We start from the raw sequence: 17,352 nt of genomic DNA, 5'->3' as shown, positions 1-17,352 counted from the left end.
TTAATTCAATGGGTAAAACCAGGAGAAGACTCAGACGTAGTGTCTTGGTTTAGGAGCCACAGCTATTTAAATTATTTCCCTGCAGCTTTAGTTCAAGAGATGTTTCCAAAGCAGGCCCCCTTTTATTACATTTAATTGCTTTGCCCTGAGGCCTGGGTAGGAAGAGTTCTTGAAAAAAGTACAGCTATTAAAGGAGGGCAGTTTCCATATTAACAATTGCACAATAGGTTGTGGCTACTAGATAGCGGTTTCTAAAACAAAGAGTATCAGAGAAGCTGCAGGCTATTCTAGCAACTACTCCCTCCATCCTACCCGAGTTTCTGTTTAAATAGAATTTTCTCTCTGCAGTGCTGGAAAGCCATTACACCACAGGACCTGAATTAACTTAGGGCCTACAAGTAAACAAAGTTATCAATAGGCTAAGTTTGGTCAGCTGGTGATAATACGCTGGAAGAGGGGTTAAAGGGAGAACATGGTTTATACATGTGTGATGCCTATTAACATGGAAGGGGTGGGTGGGAGAACAGAACCCGCAGCTGCAAACTTGGCTGTTTGAATTTAGTGCAGTAAGGATCAGTTTTAAATAGGAAAAAATCAGGACTTGTAAATAAGAATCAGAATGAATTTCCCGCTGAAATGTTCAACCTTTTCAGAAACAAAGTTTTTAACCTAAACAATTTGAATGAAACCTTTTAAACTCAGAAACAAAGATGATCTGGCCATTCTAACACGTGCAACTGCTACAGGAAAAGGAGGTCCTGTACATGGAAGGGAAAAAGACTACTGCTGAATCAGTGAGCAAGCATTTGACCAGTTGACCCTGGGATCTCAATTCTTTCTAAAAAGGTCATTGCGAAGCACTGAAGTTAAAGCAATGCGCACAAAGTGAAGGCTCTTTAATTATGTGTATTTAATTTTACATCATCAACTATAATAATTTAAGATCTATCCCTCCTGCTGGATATTAAAGACACAGTAAAACTTGGTCCAAATCTCTTTATTCTTCAGACGTGGCTTCCATCTCTTCCCTACAGAGCAAGAGATGTTTTAATCACTAACATTTACTTAAAGCTACAACCCTTTTATTATTCTCTGCACTGAGCGGGATTCTTCTGAGTAAAAATTTAACCTGCAGCACTAAATATGCATTCAGTGGAAGTGATCGATGTGACACACAGCTTAGTTACAGAATAACCTTTCCCCCACCCCTCCCTAAAACTGTTAACAAGCAGGTTTTTTCTTTCCAGTTAGTAAAAGGATTTTCCTTTGTGTATGAAGAGCAGTTTTCACAATGTGGTCTTCTCTCTTCTAGAGAAACATCTGAACTTTACAGTCACAGGGTGAAATTCTGTTTCCGCTGAAATCCGTGAGAGTTTTGGGATTGACTCAGTGGGGCCAGGATTTCACCCAGGGTGTTTATAACTCAGATAACTGAAGAAGAAGAAGCCCCACAATTGTAAGATCCCGGGCAGGGAATAAGTCTTCTCTATGGCTACGATCCTACTAACAGTTATCCATGTGCCTAAACTTTACACCACGCACGCAGTCCCATTGAAGTCATTTTATGGTCTGCAAACTAATCACGTAAATGTTTGCAAGATCAGAGGCTGTATTTCTAAAGCACCACACGTAGCCTAACAGTTCTGTGAAAGTATTTTAATAACAGCCTACACGTGCAATTGCTTTCATATGCTCAGCTAGGACTAACGTAGTGGTGGTTGCTTCCTCTCCCTACTCAGTGTCACTCCTCCACTAACAATGTCCCCTTTCATCAGAAGATCTCAAAACCCTTTATAAACTCTACTTAAAGCTCATAGGAACACTGTGTAAGGTGACACTAGGGGCCCAGATTCTGAATTGCATCCAAATCAGAGGGAAGAATTTGGCCCATGGAAACAGATTTTAGGTGACAAGTTCAACAATCAACAGCAAGTCAGGGAAAGCTCTTTTAAGTGTAAGCACTTGTAAGTCTTGACTCTCAGTCACCAGCTCTTTCCATGAGATCATACTGACAAACTGTTATGTTTTAAAGAACTTATTCAAATCCCCAATCAGAAATCGAGGAACACAGAAGTTGCATGGGATCAGATGATTAGTCTGTTCTATCAGGTGTCCTGTCCCCAGCAGTGGTCACAGAGAAAAGAGAAAACCCCTTTAAATCCACATAGCCACTTGAACAGTGATGTCAGTAATGAGGGAACAACATTTCTTCTTGACCTTGCAGCCTACATCTTTGAACACGGAGATGCAATTACCCTTCTGATCTCCATTTGCAAACCGCACTTCCTCTTGAGAAGGGGTCAATACAGCAGTAATTGGATGAAATTCTATGACCTGGGTTATGCTGGAAGTCAGACTAGATGATGTAATGGTTCCATCTGGACTTAAAATCTAGGAACCAATTAATCTATGAAAGACTTGCATTGAGAAGGAGTGAGATACTGGGCCCAAATCTCCTCTGACTCGAACACAAATCCACTTATTTCAGTGGAGTTACTGCTGATGTACACTGGTGTGAGTGAAGAATCAGGTCCATCATTTCCACTACATTACTCCTAAGAACTTTCACCTCCAGGAATAACCCACAACTCCCAGAGCTTTGATTAGAAACTTTCCCTAAACCTGAATTAATGAACACTGCTGACACACTGTCTCAGACAGTTCATTCGAGAACTAGAAAGACTGCTTTTACCTGGTGTAAGGATGCAAACTCAGCAATTATTTTCTGAGTCACCACTCTAAAAATGGGCAGAGGAAGATTTTTTTATGCTGGGGCTTAAATGGGGAGAAAACATTTGTCTTGCTTACTTAGCACATCTCAATCTTTCCGGGTAGCCTGAAATGTAATTATTCTCCCAAAACTGCTGTCATTCCTATTTTGTAATACTTAGTGCTAAATAGCCAATAGAACACACATTCTATTTTATATTTTTAATTCCATCTCTGTGTCCCCAGCACTCACATGTCTGATATCCAACCAGGATACCATCCATTAATGCTACAGACAAGCTTTAAAACATGGTGTGAAAAACTGCAGGCCTGACTTTGATCCCTCTGATATGTCTGTAAATCCGAAGTGACTCACATAATGTCAAAGGAGTTATAAACCATTTTGAGCTAGGAGTCTGGCTAGAGATTTAGGAGTCTAACTTTACACACTGAGGTTTAAAAATTTGGTATTAGAGACAATAGAAATACCTAGATGAGACAGTGATGAGAGAGTCAGAAAGATAGATTAGATTGGAGATTGATACATCCTGACTATCTACTCTGTTCTGCTTCTAGTTAGTAGTCAAAGACACAGGATAACCAACACCAGCAACAGACACACTGATTCATCTTTAAAGCATTAAGACACTTATGCAAAGTTTCCTGATATAACATGAAAGTGGGAGCACATGCAAAGTCCAGACAACACTGTTCCCTTTCTGTTTAATATTTATTGTCCTGCCATTAAGTGAAACCATGAGAACTCAAATTCTTACATAAGCACTAATACATAATTTCCACAGGACATGCTAACCAAAAGGATTAGGAAATCATTAGTCCTAAATAAGATGAGATCCTGCTCAACGTTAAAGGAACAGCATGAAAGTGGAAGACTCTATTACAAACAAACAGTATTGTTCCTCTCTGCAATGATCCATATACCCTGCTATGCCAGCATACGACTACTGGCAAAGCCCTGTAGCTGAGTGGGGAAGAATTTCCCCAGCTTAAGCACTGGGTAGGCAGCACTACACAAGGCCCCTGGAGTCATGGGTGCACCAAGGGCAAAGGGAAGTCCCTGTAGCACTGAACACTATGCTGATTCTGGGCAGTTCAGGTAACAAAGCTGCCCATAAGCAGCCCAGGCAGAGCAGGGTTCAACTTAGAGCAGCCCCTGGGGTGGCTAGTTTACATCAGGGGCTGCACTGGCCTCCGGCTAGCCCGGAATTGAGAAGACACAAAGGTGGCCTAAAATCGTTTTTGCCTCCCCCTGTGCTGTGCCTCCTGGAGATGCAGCGCACAAGTTTCCCTAAATCACTATTTAGGTATGCTGATTTCTATTGACCTGCCATGTAAGCAAACACAAGCCAGTTCACAGCAACCCCAAAGACACATAATATGGAGTATATCTATCTAGCACAGGTGCTTCTAAAGCACCCGTCACCTAAGAGCTGTGCAATTAAAGATAGCACAAAGTGGATTCGAAATGGCAACATTCTCTCTCCCTTTCAAACCTCCCTCTTCTCTCTCCAATAAAGGAAGGCCTTATCTAGGCATGAGATCTTACCCTGAAAAAGCCAGTGTGCACTGTCAATCTAGTCAGAAGTGAAGCCTACCCTGCATTCTGCACAAAACTTTACCACCAGAGACAAGGCAACCACATGTCCCAATTTTATAGGGACAGTCCCAATATTTGAGGCTGAATCTTACATAGTTGCCTATTTCGCCCCACCCCCGTCCCGATTTTTCACACTTGCTCTCTGATCACCCTAACCAGAGAGTGCCTATCAAACAGGAGAATTGCTCTTGTTTCTGAAAAGCAGCTAAAAAAGGTCAGTCTGGGGGAGTCCCACCACCTTCTCTCTAGCCTGCAGTACAAATTTGTCAACTGAAATGTTGCAAACTGTGCAGAACTGGGAAGCTCTGGAATTTGCTGGTTACAAGAAGTTTCACAGTAGGGAGGCTCTTGGGGAGTCAGGGTTGGATCTATCCATGCTCTGCTGATACAGTGTTTTCTGCCAGCAATTGCTTCAGGAAATTCTTTTGCATATCAGAATTAGAGCTGTTCTTTTGCAGAAGTAAACGTATTTGATAGACAGCACTAAGTCCCAGAAACCATCTACCTGGCGATTCTTTGCCAGCTGCAGCAATTCTGTACATGACTATGATCTGTCTGCTACAGTAGCAGCACTCTCTGGCTTTCTCTGGCTCAAAAATAGGCCATGCTTCCCTCCATATTCCTGGGCTGCTTAGTCTTTTTACCACTGTAGCCCAAAGGGTGAGTGAAGAGGCTCTGTCCTGGGATGGAAGAGAGGGCTTTGGTCTACATTTTCAGAAGCATTCACTCATTTTGGGTGCTCAATTTAAAACAGTATTAGCCTTGAGATAGGTAGGGTCTTCTGCTTGGCAGAGTAAGATACTATTCAATATAAATAAGTGGCCCTGAGCATTGATTCACATTGGGAAGATTTTATTCAGAAGAGTAAGGACTATAATATTTATAAAGTTAAAGTTTGCGCTGTGCAGAAACTAATGGGCCCCAAGGGCAGCACTGGTATAACAGTTCCAGAGGGGTAGCCGTCTTAGTCTGTATACAGCAAAAACAACGAGAGTTCTGTGGCACTTTAAAGACTAACAAATTTAATTTCTGCAGGCATAAGCTTTCGTGGGCTGCAAACTCACCAAGTATCAGCTCAATCTTCCCCCTCTTCATGGGAGAAGACATACTTTATCTTTCTCTGTATGCTTGAAAAATCTGGAGCAAAATCTCCAATCCCAGATTCACACACACTTTCTTCTTATGAAGCAAACTTTTATACTTACTTTTAGTTTTGCTATAAAGGGTCTTTTTCGTCTTAAATGTCAGATGCCAAATATTTTTGTAAGAATGCTGAACCCACACTAAAGCTTTTCCCCTTTGCAAGAAACTTTTGATAACAAACATGCTCCCACGGCTCCATCCCTGCTATTTCAATTATAAATGCTTTGCTTTTTAATTGGAAGTTTCAGGGGAACTGATGGCTCAGGGTCACGAGTTCAAGCCTCCCATGTCAGTAACAACCAAGGTCCTGATCTTGCACTTTATGGTTTTTGTGGGTCTTTCACCCAGCAACAGGGAACAGACAGGCATTTTTAAAATGTATTTAATTAGCGCATTGTGATTGTAAACCACACAACCTGTCAGGATGGGGACTTCCTGTAGGATCCAAAGCCATTTTTAACTCTTTCTTTTTAATTTACTAATTTTGAAGTTGTGAATGTCTTTTAAAATATTTATAAAGGATTAAGACTAGTATTTACCAGGGTTTTATGAAGGATTAACTGATCTGGAAGTCAACATAACTGGAGTGCCCTTTCAAGCGAGCAGAAAGACTGAGGCCTTGCTCCACAATTCACAATGCACAGGTGGACTGAAGACAATAGGACCGTGTGTGGGTTCAGCAGTCAACCTTTGTGTTGTAAGTTACAGGATCGGGGCCTAAGACACCTCAACTCTACTCAAAATTTTATGCACATAGCCCTCAAATATCTTCTAATCCAGAAGTCAGGGGTCAGCATCATTGTTAACTCACCAGGCCGCAGATTCATCGAGATCTTCTGAGGCATTATTTGTGTAACATCTGAAAGGGTCAAGCTGGAGCCCTTGCTACTTAGAGGAAGATTCTCCACTATGTTAATGCTGCTTTTTGGATTCTCCAGCTCCCCTGCACAGCCATTCGTAATCAGGTTTTCTACGAAGTCACACCTCGATGTGAGGGATTTTGTGCTGCCAAATTCCTAGGAGTGGGAGAAGGAACAAAAATAAAGAAATCAGTTCCACAACGGGAGCCTTGCTTTGACATGCAGCTATCTGCAGCATGCGGGAGGTGAAAGGGAGAAGACAAGGGGAACTCCATTTGCACGTAAGTCAACAAGAAAAGAGTTTGACTGGGGGAGCAAAATCAGCATCAGAAGACACTGGAGTCTGAGCCCCAGGGGTTTATGCTGACTCTGGAAACAAAGAGAATGAGTTCTGGGGAAACAGAAGGTGAAGCAAAAGACATTTGGTTATCCTGAAGAAGCAAGCTAGAGGTAGGGGAGGCTTCTGATGCTGAGGGGAGTTTTTTGGTGAGAAAGTGCCTTACACAAAGATTGCAGCCCGTTAAGGTAAATTTTAGCCACTAGAAAGCGTGTTATACTTTTGTTTAATTTGTAACCATTTCTATTTCTATTATCTTTGCTTAGTATCACTTAAATCTCTGTTCTTTATTAATGAACTGATTATTGGTTTTACTGTAAATTCATCTCCACTTCAGTCCCCAGTGTGTTGGCTGAGATGACAGCCATCACTTAAGTGGGGGCTCGCCTGGAATTTGAACTGCTGTGGCTGCTATGTCCTTTCAGCAGAGGACATATATAACCTGCTGGTGAGCAGGCCCACCGATGCGGAAGGGAGGGAGAAGCGGGGAAGGGGGGAGGCAAGGAGGGCAATAGCCCAGCAGCCCGATGACTTAAAAGGACCTGGGTGGAGGGGAGGATAGATACATATCCTTCTCTCCTCCACACCCCCCTTCCCCTGAGGCCCCTGTCCTGTGCCCTCTCTGCCCCTCCCAGAGTTTATTTATTATGCTCCTTGCAGGTTCCTGGGTGGCTGAGGACGGGTCCATCAGTAATCTCCTTGGGGAGCCCAAGGAACCCGGGAAGCTGAGGAGCAGATACCGCTTCCTCCGCTGCCCGGGAACCTGCATGGCACATAATAAATAAGTAAAAACTTCCGGTGGAAGCCCACGCAGACCACAGCCATCCCTTTCGAGGGGGACCATTGACTGTTCTGCCCTGGGGCCTAGCATTGCTGTCGGTGGGCCTGTTGGTGAATGAGTGAGTACATCATGGGTCTGCCAATCTGTAGACAGCTGTTTCAGAGTCTTGCTCTTCAGCTCAAGCTGTGACAGCTCACGTTTTTAGGTCTGGGACAACCCTGAATGGCAGCCATCCCAGCAACACACACAAATACAGCAGACCAACCGCATGTGGCCATTGCAGAGGGAGTGGTTCTGATGGGGGAAAGTTCAGGAAAGACTTTGAAGGAGCAGACAGAGGACGCTGGGAGAACATCAACAGAGAAGCTGTTCGGTATGAATGAAGGGACCAAACAGTCAGAGAATAAAGAGAAGATATCTTCCATAGTTATGTGCAGTGCAGTTGTAGCGTGTGGGTCCCAGGATATTAGAGAGACAAGGTGGGTGAGGTAATATCTTTTATTAGACCAACTTCTGTTGGTGAGAGAGACAAACCTGCAAGCTACACAGAGCTCTTCTGGTCTGGAAGGAAAGGTACTGCCAGGATCACAGTAAAATGCAGGTGGAACAGATTGTTTAACATAAATCGTTAGCACGTATTGTAAGGGATGGTTCAAGGTAGAGTTGTCCATTAACGCCTTTACAACCATGTTCTCTTTACAGGACAAAAAGAGGGTTTAGTAGGTTACAAGTTGTCATAATAGAAGATCACCGCATTAATTACTGCAGTGGCTGATGTCCACACTACCTTCCTTGGGTTGGTGTTGTGCATCCTCACTGGGAGTGCGTCCACCGACCTAAGAGGGGCAGTGTGGGGAGCTGAGAGCCCGGTCTCTCAGCTCCACTGGCAGCTCCAGGCCGGGAGCCCGGCTGCCCCATAGGCTCCCAGTGGGCTGCCTCTCCCCCCGACTCCTTGTTCCCTGACAGGAGCCGGGGAAAGCTGCCTGGAGCTTCACACCCCCAGGGAGCAGGGTCCAGTAGCCCCGGCTTCTCGTCCCCTTCTCCCACAGGAGCCAGGCATCTAGGGTGACCAGATAGCAAGTGTGAAAAATTGGGACAGAGGCTGGGGGGGTAATAGGCACCTATATAAGACAAAATCCCAAATATCGAGGTATCTGGTCACCCTACAGCCTTGTCAATTTCACAGCTGAGCCATTAAATTGACATGGCTGCCCCAGCTGCCGGTGAGGAGTAGGGTCCACATGCCCAGGGCTTCTTACCCTGGTCCGAGACGGGAGCAGCGTCAGGCCGCTCAGCTCTCCAGGGAAGTGGGGGGCAGCTGAACTGACAGCCAACAGCCGATGTAAGAAACGCAGTGTCTACACCTAATTGCACCGACATAAGCCCTATGCCTCTCATGGAGGTGGTTTTATTATGTTGGAACAGCAGGGGAGTTACAGCGGGCGGAGGAGCATTTCAGGGTGTACACCTCCACTGCTTTGTCAACAAAAGCCTTGACTTTTGTGGACAAAACTCTGTAGTGTACACCAGCCCTCAGCCATAAACTTTGTCTCTCTAATATCTGGGGTCCGACCCAGCTACAACTACACTGCATACAACAACGGAAGACATCGAATTTAGCCATCTGAAATGGAAACTTCGCAGCATGAAGAAAAGGGAAGCAAAACTTAAGAGCAACATCGGCTTCCAGAGCAAATGCAAGAAACAAAACATCATCCCCAGAAGTCTCGCCCTCTATAACCCTCTGACCACTGCATACAACTCCAAATATGCTGATCAGCTCTGCACAGACGCTAAAAATCAGGGACTGAACTGAGACACTGGATTTTTGGCTTATTACAACAATCTGTAACCCACTAACACCCTCCTTTTTGTCTTATGTCTGCAGAGGTGTTAACAGGCCAGCCCACCTTGAATGCTTCCTTACAATATTGCCGGGAGTATCTTTGCCAGACCTGAAGAACAGCTGCGTGTGGCTCAAAAGCTTGTCTCTCTCACCAACAGGAGTTGGTCCAGTAAAAGATATTATTACCTCAAGCACCGTGTCTCTCTAATAAAGGGAAGAATGACGATGGATTCTGAGATTGCTGGGAGGGAGTGGGAGCAGAAGTAGGTGGGAATGAAATGTTTTAAAGGGGAAAGGGAAAAATAAGCTGTATATGTTGAGGAAGATGTTAAAACCTATAGGGTTGTAGATAAATGGACTCAACTCCATTATGCCCCTCGTGTGTCTAGCAATTAATAGTGGGCCAAAGTACAGCAAATGTGTATTCTACTGTATGTAGGAGGAAGAGTGCTGGGGTGTAGACCACAGCTGACAACAGCCATTTGTTGCCCCAGAACAAGATATAGTCACAGGGAGTCTCCTGTTTACTGACTGCAGTGAGATATCCCTCAGCCCTAGCAATAAAACACACAGCATTCCCTGGGGCAGTAACAGCCAGACACATAAAGAGGCCAAGTATTTTTCCAAAGAGGTTTTAGAACCTATGGCATGGGATTTTCAGAGGCCGAAGGAAGTTAGGTGCCCAAAGCTCCATGCATTTTGACTGATTTCCTCCAATTTCTGGAAGAGAGCTATATAGAGACACCCAACCTATGCTCTGAGTGCCAACCCCACAAAATACCACACACAATAATACAAATATAAAAGGACTGCCCATAAATTCAACCACTCCAACCAACCCTCCATTTACTCAGTAGCCTGGAGAAAATAAAGATAAACAATTACTCAATTTAGGAATCGGAACATCTTTCTAGATAGCTCCTTTCCTCAGAAGATCTCAAAGCATTCTGCAAACAATAAACTCATCCGTACAACCACCCTGTGTGGTAGGGAAGTGTTACTATCCCCATTTTTGAGAGAGGGAAACTGAGGCACAGAGCAGTCTAATAACTTGCTCAAGGTTGCATAGCAAGTCCAAGGATAAAATCTACATCTTGTGGCCTCATCTTTAAGCACCTGCTTCTTCTTAACAATGAACTGAAGTGCAACCTCCTAAAACACGAGGGAAGAACTTGAATGTTTTGCCACCAACACACACACACATGGAATCTCTAACGTTTTTTTAATACAAGGTTAGAATGTTTATATTTGAAGTTTATTTCATTTCCATTCCATCTTCCAAAGACAAAGGCTAACCAAAGGGCTGGTATGTCATGCTGATATTAACATTCTTGAAACATTTAATGCAAACAGCTGATCTTCCAGATAGACAGACTGGACTATTTAAATCATTTTCATTGTTTTGTTTTGTTTTTTAAAATCAGAACAGTGGGTAAAGTGGCAGATTTTTAAAAGATTACCTAGGGTCTGCTGATATGTTGTAAGGGTTTGATTTAAGCCCCGCTGAACTTCATGGACTTCAATGAGGGTCTGAATCAGAGCCTCAGAGGCAGTGTATCTGCCTAGCCTGAGTGACATATTGTACAAACTGTGGGAGATGTCAAGAGACATCTAAAAGGAAGGAGGCTCTGCTGACTAAAGCCCCCATCTCAGAGTCAGGAGACCAGGGGCCTGATTTTTGGTCACATTTACACTGGCTTAACTCACTCATATAGCCCCATGGATTTCAGCGGTGTTACTCCTGGCTTAGCTGAGGCCAAAATCAGGCTCCCAGGGTTCTCCTGCCAGCTTTGCTACCATCTGCCTCTGTTTTTCTCTTATGCTAAGAGATGAGGTTTTCTCAGTGGCTGCAGCACCCCAGATATATTTCTATAATAGCTACAGGAAATACACCGTGCAGTACAAACACTGACGCAAAGCTATTGAGTTACTGTCCAAGGCCACTGGCCAATTTAAGGGCAACTGCCGTACACAGCCATCTCCAAACCATAACTGTTCAGGGCTCTCATCCGATTGTCCCTTGTGGACTCACTGACACTAATCCACCCATTTTTGACATTCATGTCTTTTCTATTGACATTTTTTCTCCTAAAGGAAGCTAAAGCAGGACTAGGGATGTAAGCAGCTAAACATTTAAATGATAAGCAGCGGTCTTACCCTTTAGCAATTTGTTTAAACGTTGCCCTGGGGGGAGCCGTGTGGAGTCCAGGCTGGAAGAACTCAGCAGTGCCCATTGCATCTGCCTGCATTTGGGCTGGTGCAGAGGCCTGGCAGCCCAGGCGCTGGGCTCGGTGCCTCCCCGCCGAGCTAGAGCCACCCAGCTGTGGCTGATGGCAACCCTGGGGTAGCCATGCGGAGGCTGGGGCCGAGCTGGAAGGAAGTCAGTGGCATGGGTGGGGGGGCTATGCACGTGGGGAGTGAGTGGGACTGGGAACAGGGTGTTCCATGAAGGGACAATGTGGGGAGGGGGACTGGGACTTATACATGCGTTGAAGAGAGCTCTGGCGGGTCAGGGGTTTGGTACTGGCACCAGCTGAGCTGAGCAGGCAACAGTGAGTGAGCCGGGACTCCCAGGTGACAGCGGCTGAGGTGCACTTGGGTGAAGAGTCTGGGCGGTCAGGCGGCCATGGAGGTATCCCTGGTCCTGGGGCAAGGTCAGGAGCATGGCGGGGGTGGATGGGGTCAGGGGGTGGGCAGGACACGGAGGTGCTTTATTGCCCCCTCCTGCAGGCTGCGGGGAGACGGGCCCCAGGGCGAAGTATTACTGGGAAGCCAGGGCAGAGGCACCTCCCCTCTCCAGCTAGTGTGTTCGCAGGCCCGTCCCCCCTGCCCCCGGCGCCCACCTCGCCAGACAAAGCCCACACCAGCCACTAGAGCATCCCCCCTCCCCCCAAATCCTCCCCCACTTGCCCGGGTGATGGAGCCACCACAGAGCACGCTCAGCAGGGGGAGTCCCGGTGTCCTCTCCTCCACCCCCCATGCTGCACCCCGGGCCGGCACCACTCACCGGGGAAGCACACAGCATACTGGTAGGGAATAAAATAGTATATTGTTTAAACGATATAATTTTTTATTGTTTAAACATTTGTTTAGTTAAACGATATTTTACATCCCTAAGCAGCACCATAGGAATTGCATTACTGGATCAGATTGTGGGCCCTCTAGTCCAATATCCTGTCTTCAACAGCATTCAGCACCTCAGCCCTTCCCTCTAGGTTTTGCACTGCTCAGGAATTGCCTTGCTCCTGTTATTTTTAAAAACCATATCTATCAGCAAGCACCAGCTGTCTTGTCTCCAATGTGCTGGCTCCCCCAGAGCAGGAAAGCTGAGTGATCTTTATAGTAATTCATTACAGAGAACCTTTCACGTCTCTTTCTAATGTGAATGAGATCAAATTAATAAACAGATTAATTAAGTACATTGCTTATAGCAAAAGCTCCAGCCCCCATTAAGCTACACACAGGAAGAAGTAGTACAGGTTTCTCACATCATTGCTTCTGGAAGACTTTAGCATTGTCACACCTTAATTAACATTATCAAGCTGCCCAGTTGGCTCAGGAGTGTGCGTATCAACCTCAGGGGAAAATGTTACAAACTAGGGTACAAACCTCAAACTGGTTGTGAGTTCTATACTTAGATTTTACCAACCAAGTATCAGTTGTGAACTTCTCAAGCACAAGAACAGCCTTAACATGGAGTCACAGCCAGTCCTCTTGGGCACTCTGGTCTATCTTGCAACCCAGGCAAGCCTTCTTTTGTGATAGACAGTCCTTTACACCAAAAATCACGACAATATTCAGGTTACTCCGAGTCCCAAAGGACCAGTCACTTGCCCCAGGTCAACTGCACTTTAGATACTATACCAAAGATGATACTTGTAGTTAATCCTATAATAAATTAACTAAAGATTTATTAACTAAGAAAAAAATAAGTGAGTTATTTACAAGGTTAAAGCAGGTAAACATACACCCACTTAGGTTCCAAAAGATCATAGAGGCTGCTGTAATACACAAGCTCTATATGTCCTCTAGGTCTAAGCAGCTGGGGATCCCTGGCTTATGCTTAGAAATCTTGCACTCCCAAAGTCCAAGCGGCATAGACCAGTTTTTTTTTGTTTTGGATTTTTATTCTCCTTCCTGAGACTTCAGGCTGATGGGAGGAGTCCACATGCACTTCTCCTCTTTTGAGGTGTGGGGGTAGCAATTAACAAAGTCTTTGTTCTTTGATGTTTCACAATGGCTCATTTGGTTTCAATGGATCTTCTTGGTAAGCAGGACCTAACACCTTCTGTAGGAAGTCAGCATTTTACATTAATGATGACACACACAATTACAGAGGTTTACAATGCAAACCCTCAACAGAACTTTGTAACAGGAGATACAGATGTTATAAGTCAGATTGCTACATGCAGCATCCTACAAGCATTTTATAAAGTCTAAACACTAAACACATTCTTATAAACTTTTTAACAACGCTAACACCCAAGTGAGCCTGACTGGTTTCCAGCTATGTGTTAGTCAGTGTTCAGCTGTCGCCTAGGGGCCTTGGCATGAACTAGCACCTGGTCTGCCAGCGTCACATACATGTTTTTGATTTTCTGGTATACCTTACTCAGACCCCTGCAAGGGAACTTTGGAGCCATATGTCTGCAGAGTGGGAGTGCAGGAAATCATGATAACTTGCCACAGAACATATTTCATAAACTCAAGCAGTAGTCAAGACCTCATGCTTGGTAACTGATGTGGGGCTGATACCAAAACCACAGATCCAAATACTCCTGAACTTTTGGACTGTCTGGATCTAGACATGGTGGTTCAGGCTCTTTGCTGTTTGGTTGGATGCTGTACTACTAGATGAGGAAGAAAAGATGCCACCCAGAGGTTTAAATCCAGATGTGGTGTAACTCAGACACTGAGAGGCTAGAGCATAGCAAGAAAAGCTACATACACATACAAACACACACTGTCTTCTGGCCCCTTCATGTGCAGGTCATACCAGTTTAGATCCAGTTACCGATGTGTAATTTACACTTCGCTCCAGCATTGGGCATAGGAGAGCCTCCAAAATCCTAAACTGGTACAAAGAGGGCTCAGCAATAGACAGACAAAGCAATAGACAGACATAACTAACTACAGACGCAGCACTGCAAGTTACCCCTACCATGGCATCAGTGACTTACTATCAGCAAACATCCATTCACACCTCCCTGTGACATGACAGAAACACTTCGGAGAGTTTCCAGTATATAAGGGCCATCTGTGACAGGAAAGGAGTGTGTGGGCTTCATCTGGGACAGCTAAGGGCTCCAGAATGATTGATGCATGCTTACATAGGTTCTGACCCCCTCTCCATTGGCAGACACATGCGAAGGAGCAGAATGCTACACATCAGTCTCAGTACCAGATCAGCAGGTTTTAGCTCCTTCAGGCAGTGGCTTTTGATACTTTATCAATTTGCTGCATCTGCGTTTTTCTGTGGAACCCACACGATGCCAAGCAGCAGCTTCCCATGCCTCTTTTTCAGACATTTCTGTCCCTCCGCATTCATCCCACCCTACAAAAGACACGGTGTGTGGGTCTTTAGTTTGCCTACGCCCTGGGATGTTTTGGCCCTAAATCAAAGGGTAAAAAAAAAAACAAGCTGATGTGCAGATGTTTTATTTATGCTATTGAATTATAAAATCTACAGTATCTCACTTGATCTATTTCATATCTCACAGGAGCAATGAACAAACAGTCTATTGGGAAATTTTTTTAAAAAGCAAAGTCACTAAATTATCTCACTCCTACAGCATCTGTAAAGCGCCAGGCACACTTCTGGCACTATATCCATAACAAATCTAAAGCCAAGTCTTCAATGACAGACAAGGGAGATGCTCTTAAAGATTACATGGAAAGAAACGGGAGGATGTGGGAGAGAAGAGGATACTATACAGGCCACAGTAGTTTATAAGCAGTAAAAGAAAAACAGAATCTAGAGATGGACTTAAACCAAATTCCCTGACCCAAACTTTAGGAAAGCTGTGATTCAGACCCAGATTTTGCAGCTTGGTCCCTCAAAACACTCAAATAAGCACCTTGTATGTAGGAATATGAATGTAATCTTGCCAATAAAGTTGCCTGTGTGTCTGCCCTACGAAAAAATCCATTAAACGTCCACAAAAGGTTAGTAACCAAACAACACGTTGTTTGTTCTAGAACAGTGGTTTTCAACCTGTGGTCTACAGTCCCCTGGGGTCCACAGACGATGTCTAAGGAGTCCACAAAAGGTCGTTGTTACCATAGAACAATGGTTTTCAATTTGTGGTTTCAACCGCTTTTGAAATTTTTCAACCCCCTTTTGAAATTTTTTAGGGGTCCACAGATGAAAAAAGATTGAAAACCACTGTTCTAAAGCAAAGCCAATCTGTCTAGAGCAGGGGTTCTCAAACTGGGGGTCTGGTCACAAAGTTATTATGGGGGGTCACGAGCTGTCAGCCCCCATGCATGCCGGAACTGGGGCTTTCAGCCCTGTGCATGGCTGACAGCCCGGGCTCTTCAGAGCTGGAGGTCCAGAGAACAGTGGATGATGGCCGGGTGCTCTGAAGGCAGTGCCACCTCCAGCAGCAGTGCAGAAGTAAGAGTGGCATGCCATTGGGTGTGTGTGTGTGTGGCATGGTATGGGGGGGTATCACTCTTGGGGGGCCATCACAGCCTGAAATTTTTTCAAAGGGGGTCCCAGCAAAAAAAGTTTGAGAGCCCCTGGTCTAGAGAGTGCCTGAAGGGTTTTGTTTGCTTACAGTAGCACCCACAATGTGCTAGGTGCTTTCCAAATACTGTCCCTTCACCAAGGATTTCACAAACTGATGACAGCCAAATAAACAAAGGTTAAAGAGAAAAAGAACTGCAACAACAATAGGCAAATGATATACAAGTCAACTTAATTCACTGAAGGCAACTAGATTCCTCTGCAGCCACCCAGAAAAAGTTACACTGATGAAAAGATCCTAAAGACTGTACAAGTTAGTGTTTGATTTTCAGCTAGAGTCTTTCAACAGTTTAAGTGCCAACAAGTTTAAAAGGCATATGTAAGGCCTTAGCAGGCTGCAGAAACAGTTCGTTTTTATCCTCCAGATTCCAACAGAGATGGGAGAGCTGCAGCTGTCTGAATCACTGCAAACCCAAATTCTATTTCTCTGATATATTTTCATTCATGCACCCAAGCTGTTGCATCATCTTTAAACCACACACTAGGGAGAGGCCTTTAACACTACCCACTTCAATCGGGATATCTTGCACCTTCTCCTTTAATTACTACTATTATTAATCATGTTTATTAGGCGGGTGCCTAAGAACCAACCAAGAATGCGGCCCCATTGTGCAAGACACGGTACAAACAGAGTAGCAGACAGCCCTTGCCTGGAAGAGCTTACAAATCTAAGGCAATATCTATACTAAAGCACTTCTATATACTATGCTATAGCGCTTCTGGAGAAGATGCTTTAAGCCAACAGGAGAGAGCTCTCCCATTGGCTTAATAATTCCTGCCTCTGCGAGAGGAGGTAGCTCTGTTGGTGGGAGAAGCTCTCCCACCGGCACAATGCTGTCCACACTGGCACTTAGGTCGGTATAACTTACGTTGTGTGGGTTATTCACACCCCTGAGCGACGTACGGTATATTGAAGTAATTGGTAGTGTAGACATAGCCTATGTAGACCAGACAGACACAGTGCGAGGGAAAAGGTAGAACACACAAGCAGAGTGAACAAGGTGACGGTGGCAATTATCATATTCGTTTCACTGTTTGGAGTTGGGAGTTAGTTAGGACAGGATCAGATGAATGAAAAGAACAGGGAAGAGAGAAGGGGCGTTGAAAGGAACAGGAGTGAGGGGGACAGGGCAGGGGAAAAGAGGGTAGGAGGGGAAGATGTGAAGTGAAGCTGAGGTGAAGAGACTGAGGGATGGGGAAAGAGAGCATTGGAGCAAACCGCCAATCAGCACAGGGCAAAAAATGTCCAATCGAACCTGTAGGAAGTTCTCTGAATGGCCAAAGGTCCCTGCTTTAGCTGTTTCTGCAGC

At 44.8% G+C, this 17,352-nt stretch overlaps 1 protein-coding gene across 1 annotated transcript in view; it reads right to left on the bottom strand.

Annotated features, from left to right (window-relative positions):
• Positions 1-17,352, bottom strand: part of ITGB5 (integrin subunit beta 5) — a 114,493-nt gene that overhangs the window by 82,757 nt on the left and 14,384 nt on the right. The window contains exon 3 of the mRNA XM_067549614.1: positions 6,282-6,486. Coding sequence (XP_067405715.1) covers positions 6,282-6,486 — 205 coding nt within the window. The remainder of the gene's footprint in view (positions 1-6,281; positions 6,487-17,352) is intronic.

This window comes from Emydura macquarii, unplaced genomic scaffold, assembly GCF_026122565.2.
Source record: "Emydura macquarii macquarii isolate MOO-44397 ecotype Brisbane River unplaced genomic scaffold, CSIRO-AGI_Emac_v2 contig_1253, whole genome shotgun sequence".
NCBI lineage: Eukaryota > Metazoa > Chordata > Testudines > Chelidae > Emydura > Emydura macquarii.
Note: the sequence above shows the minus strand (reverse complement) of the source record. Positions and strands in the feature narration are given on the sequence as shown.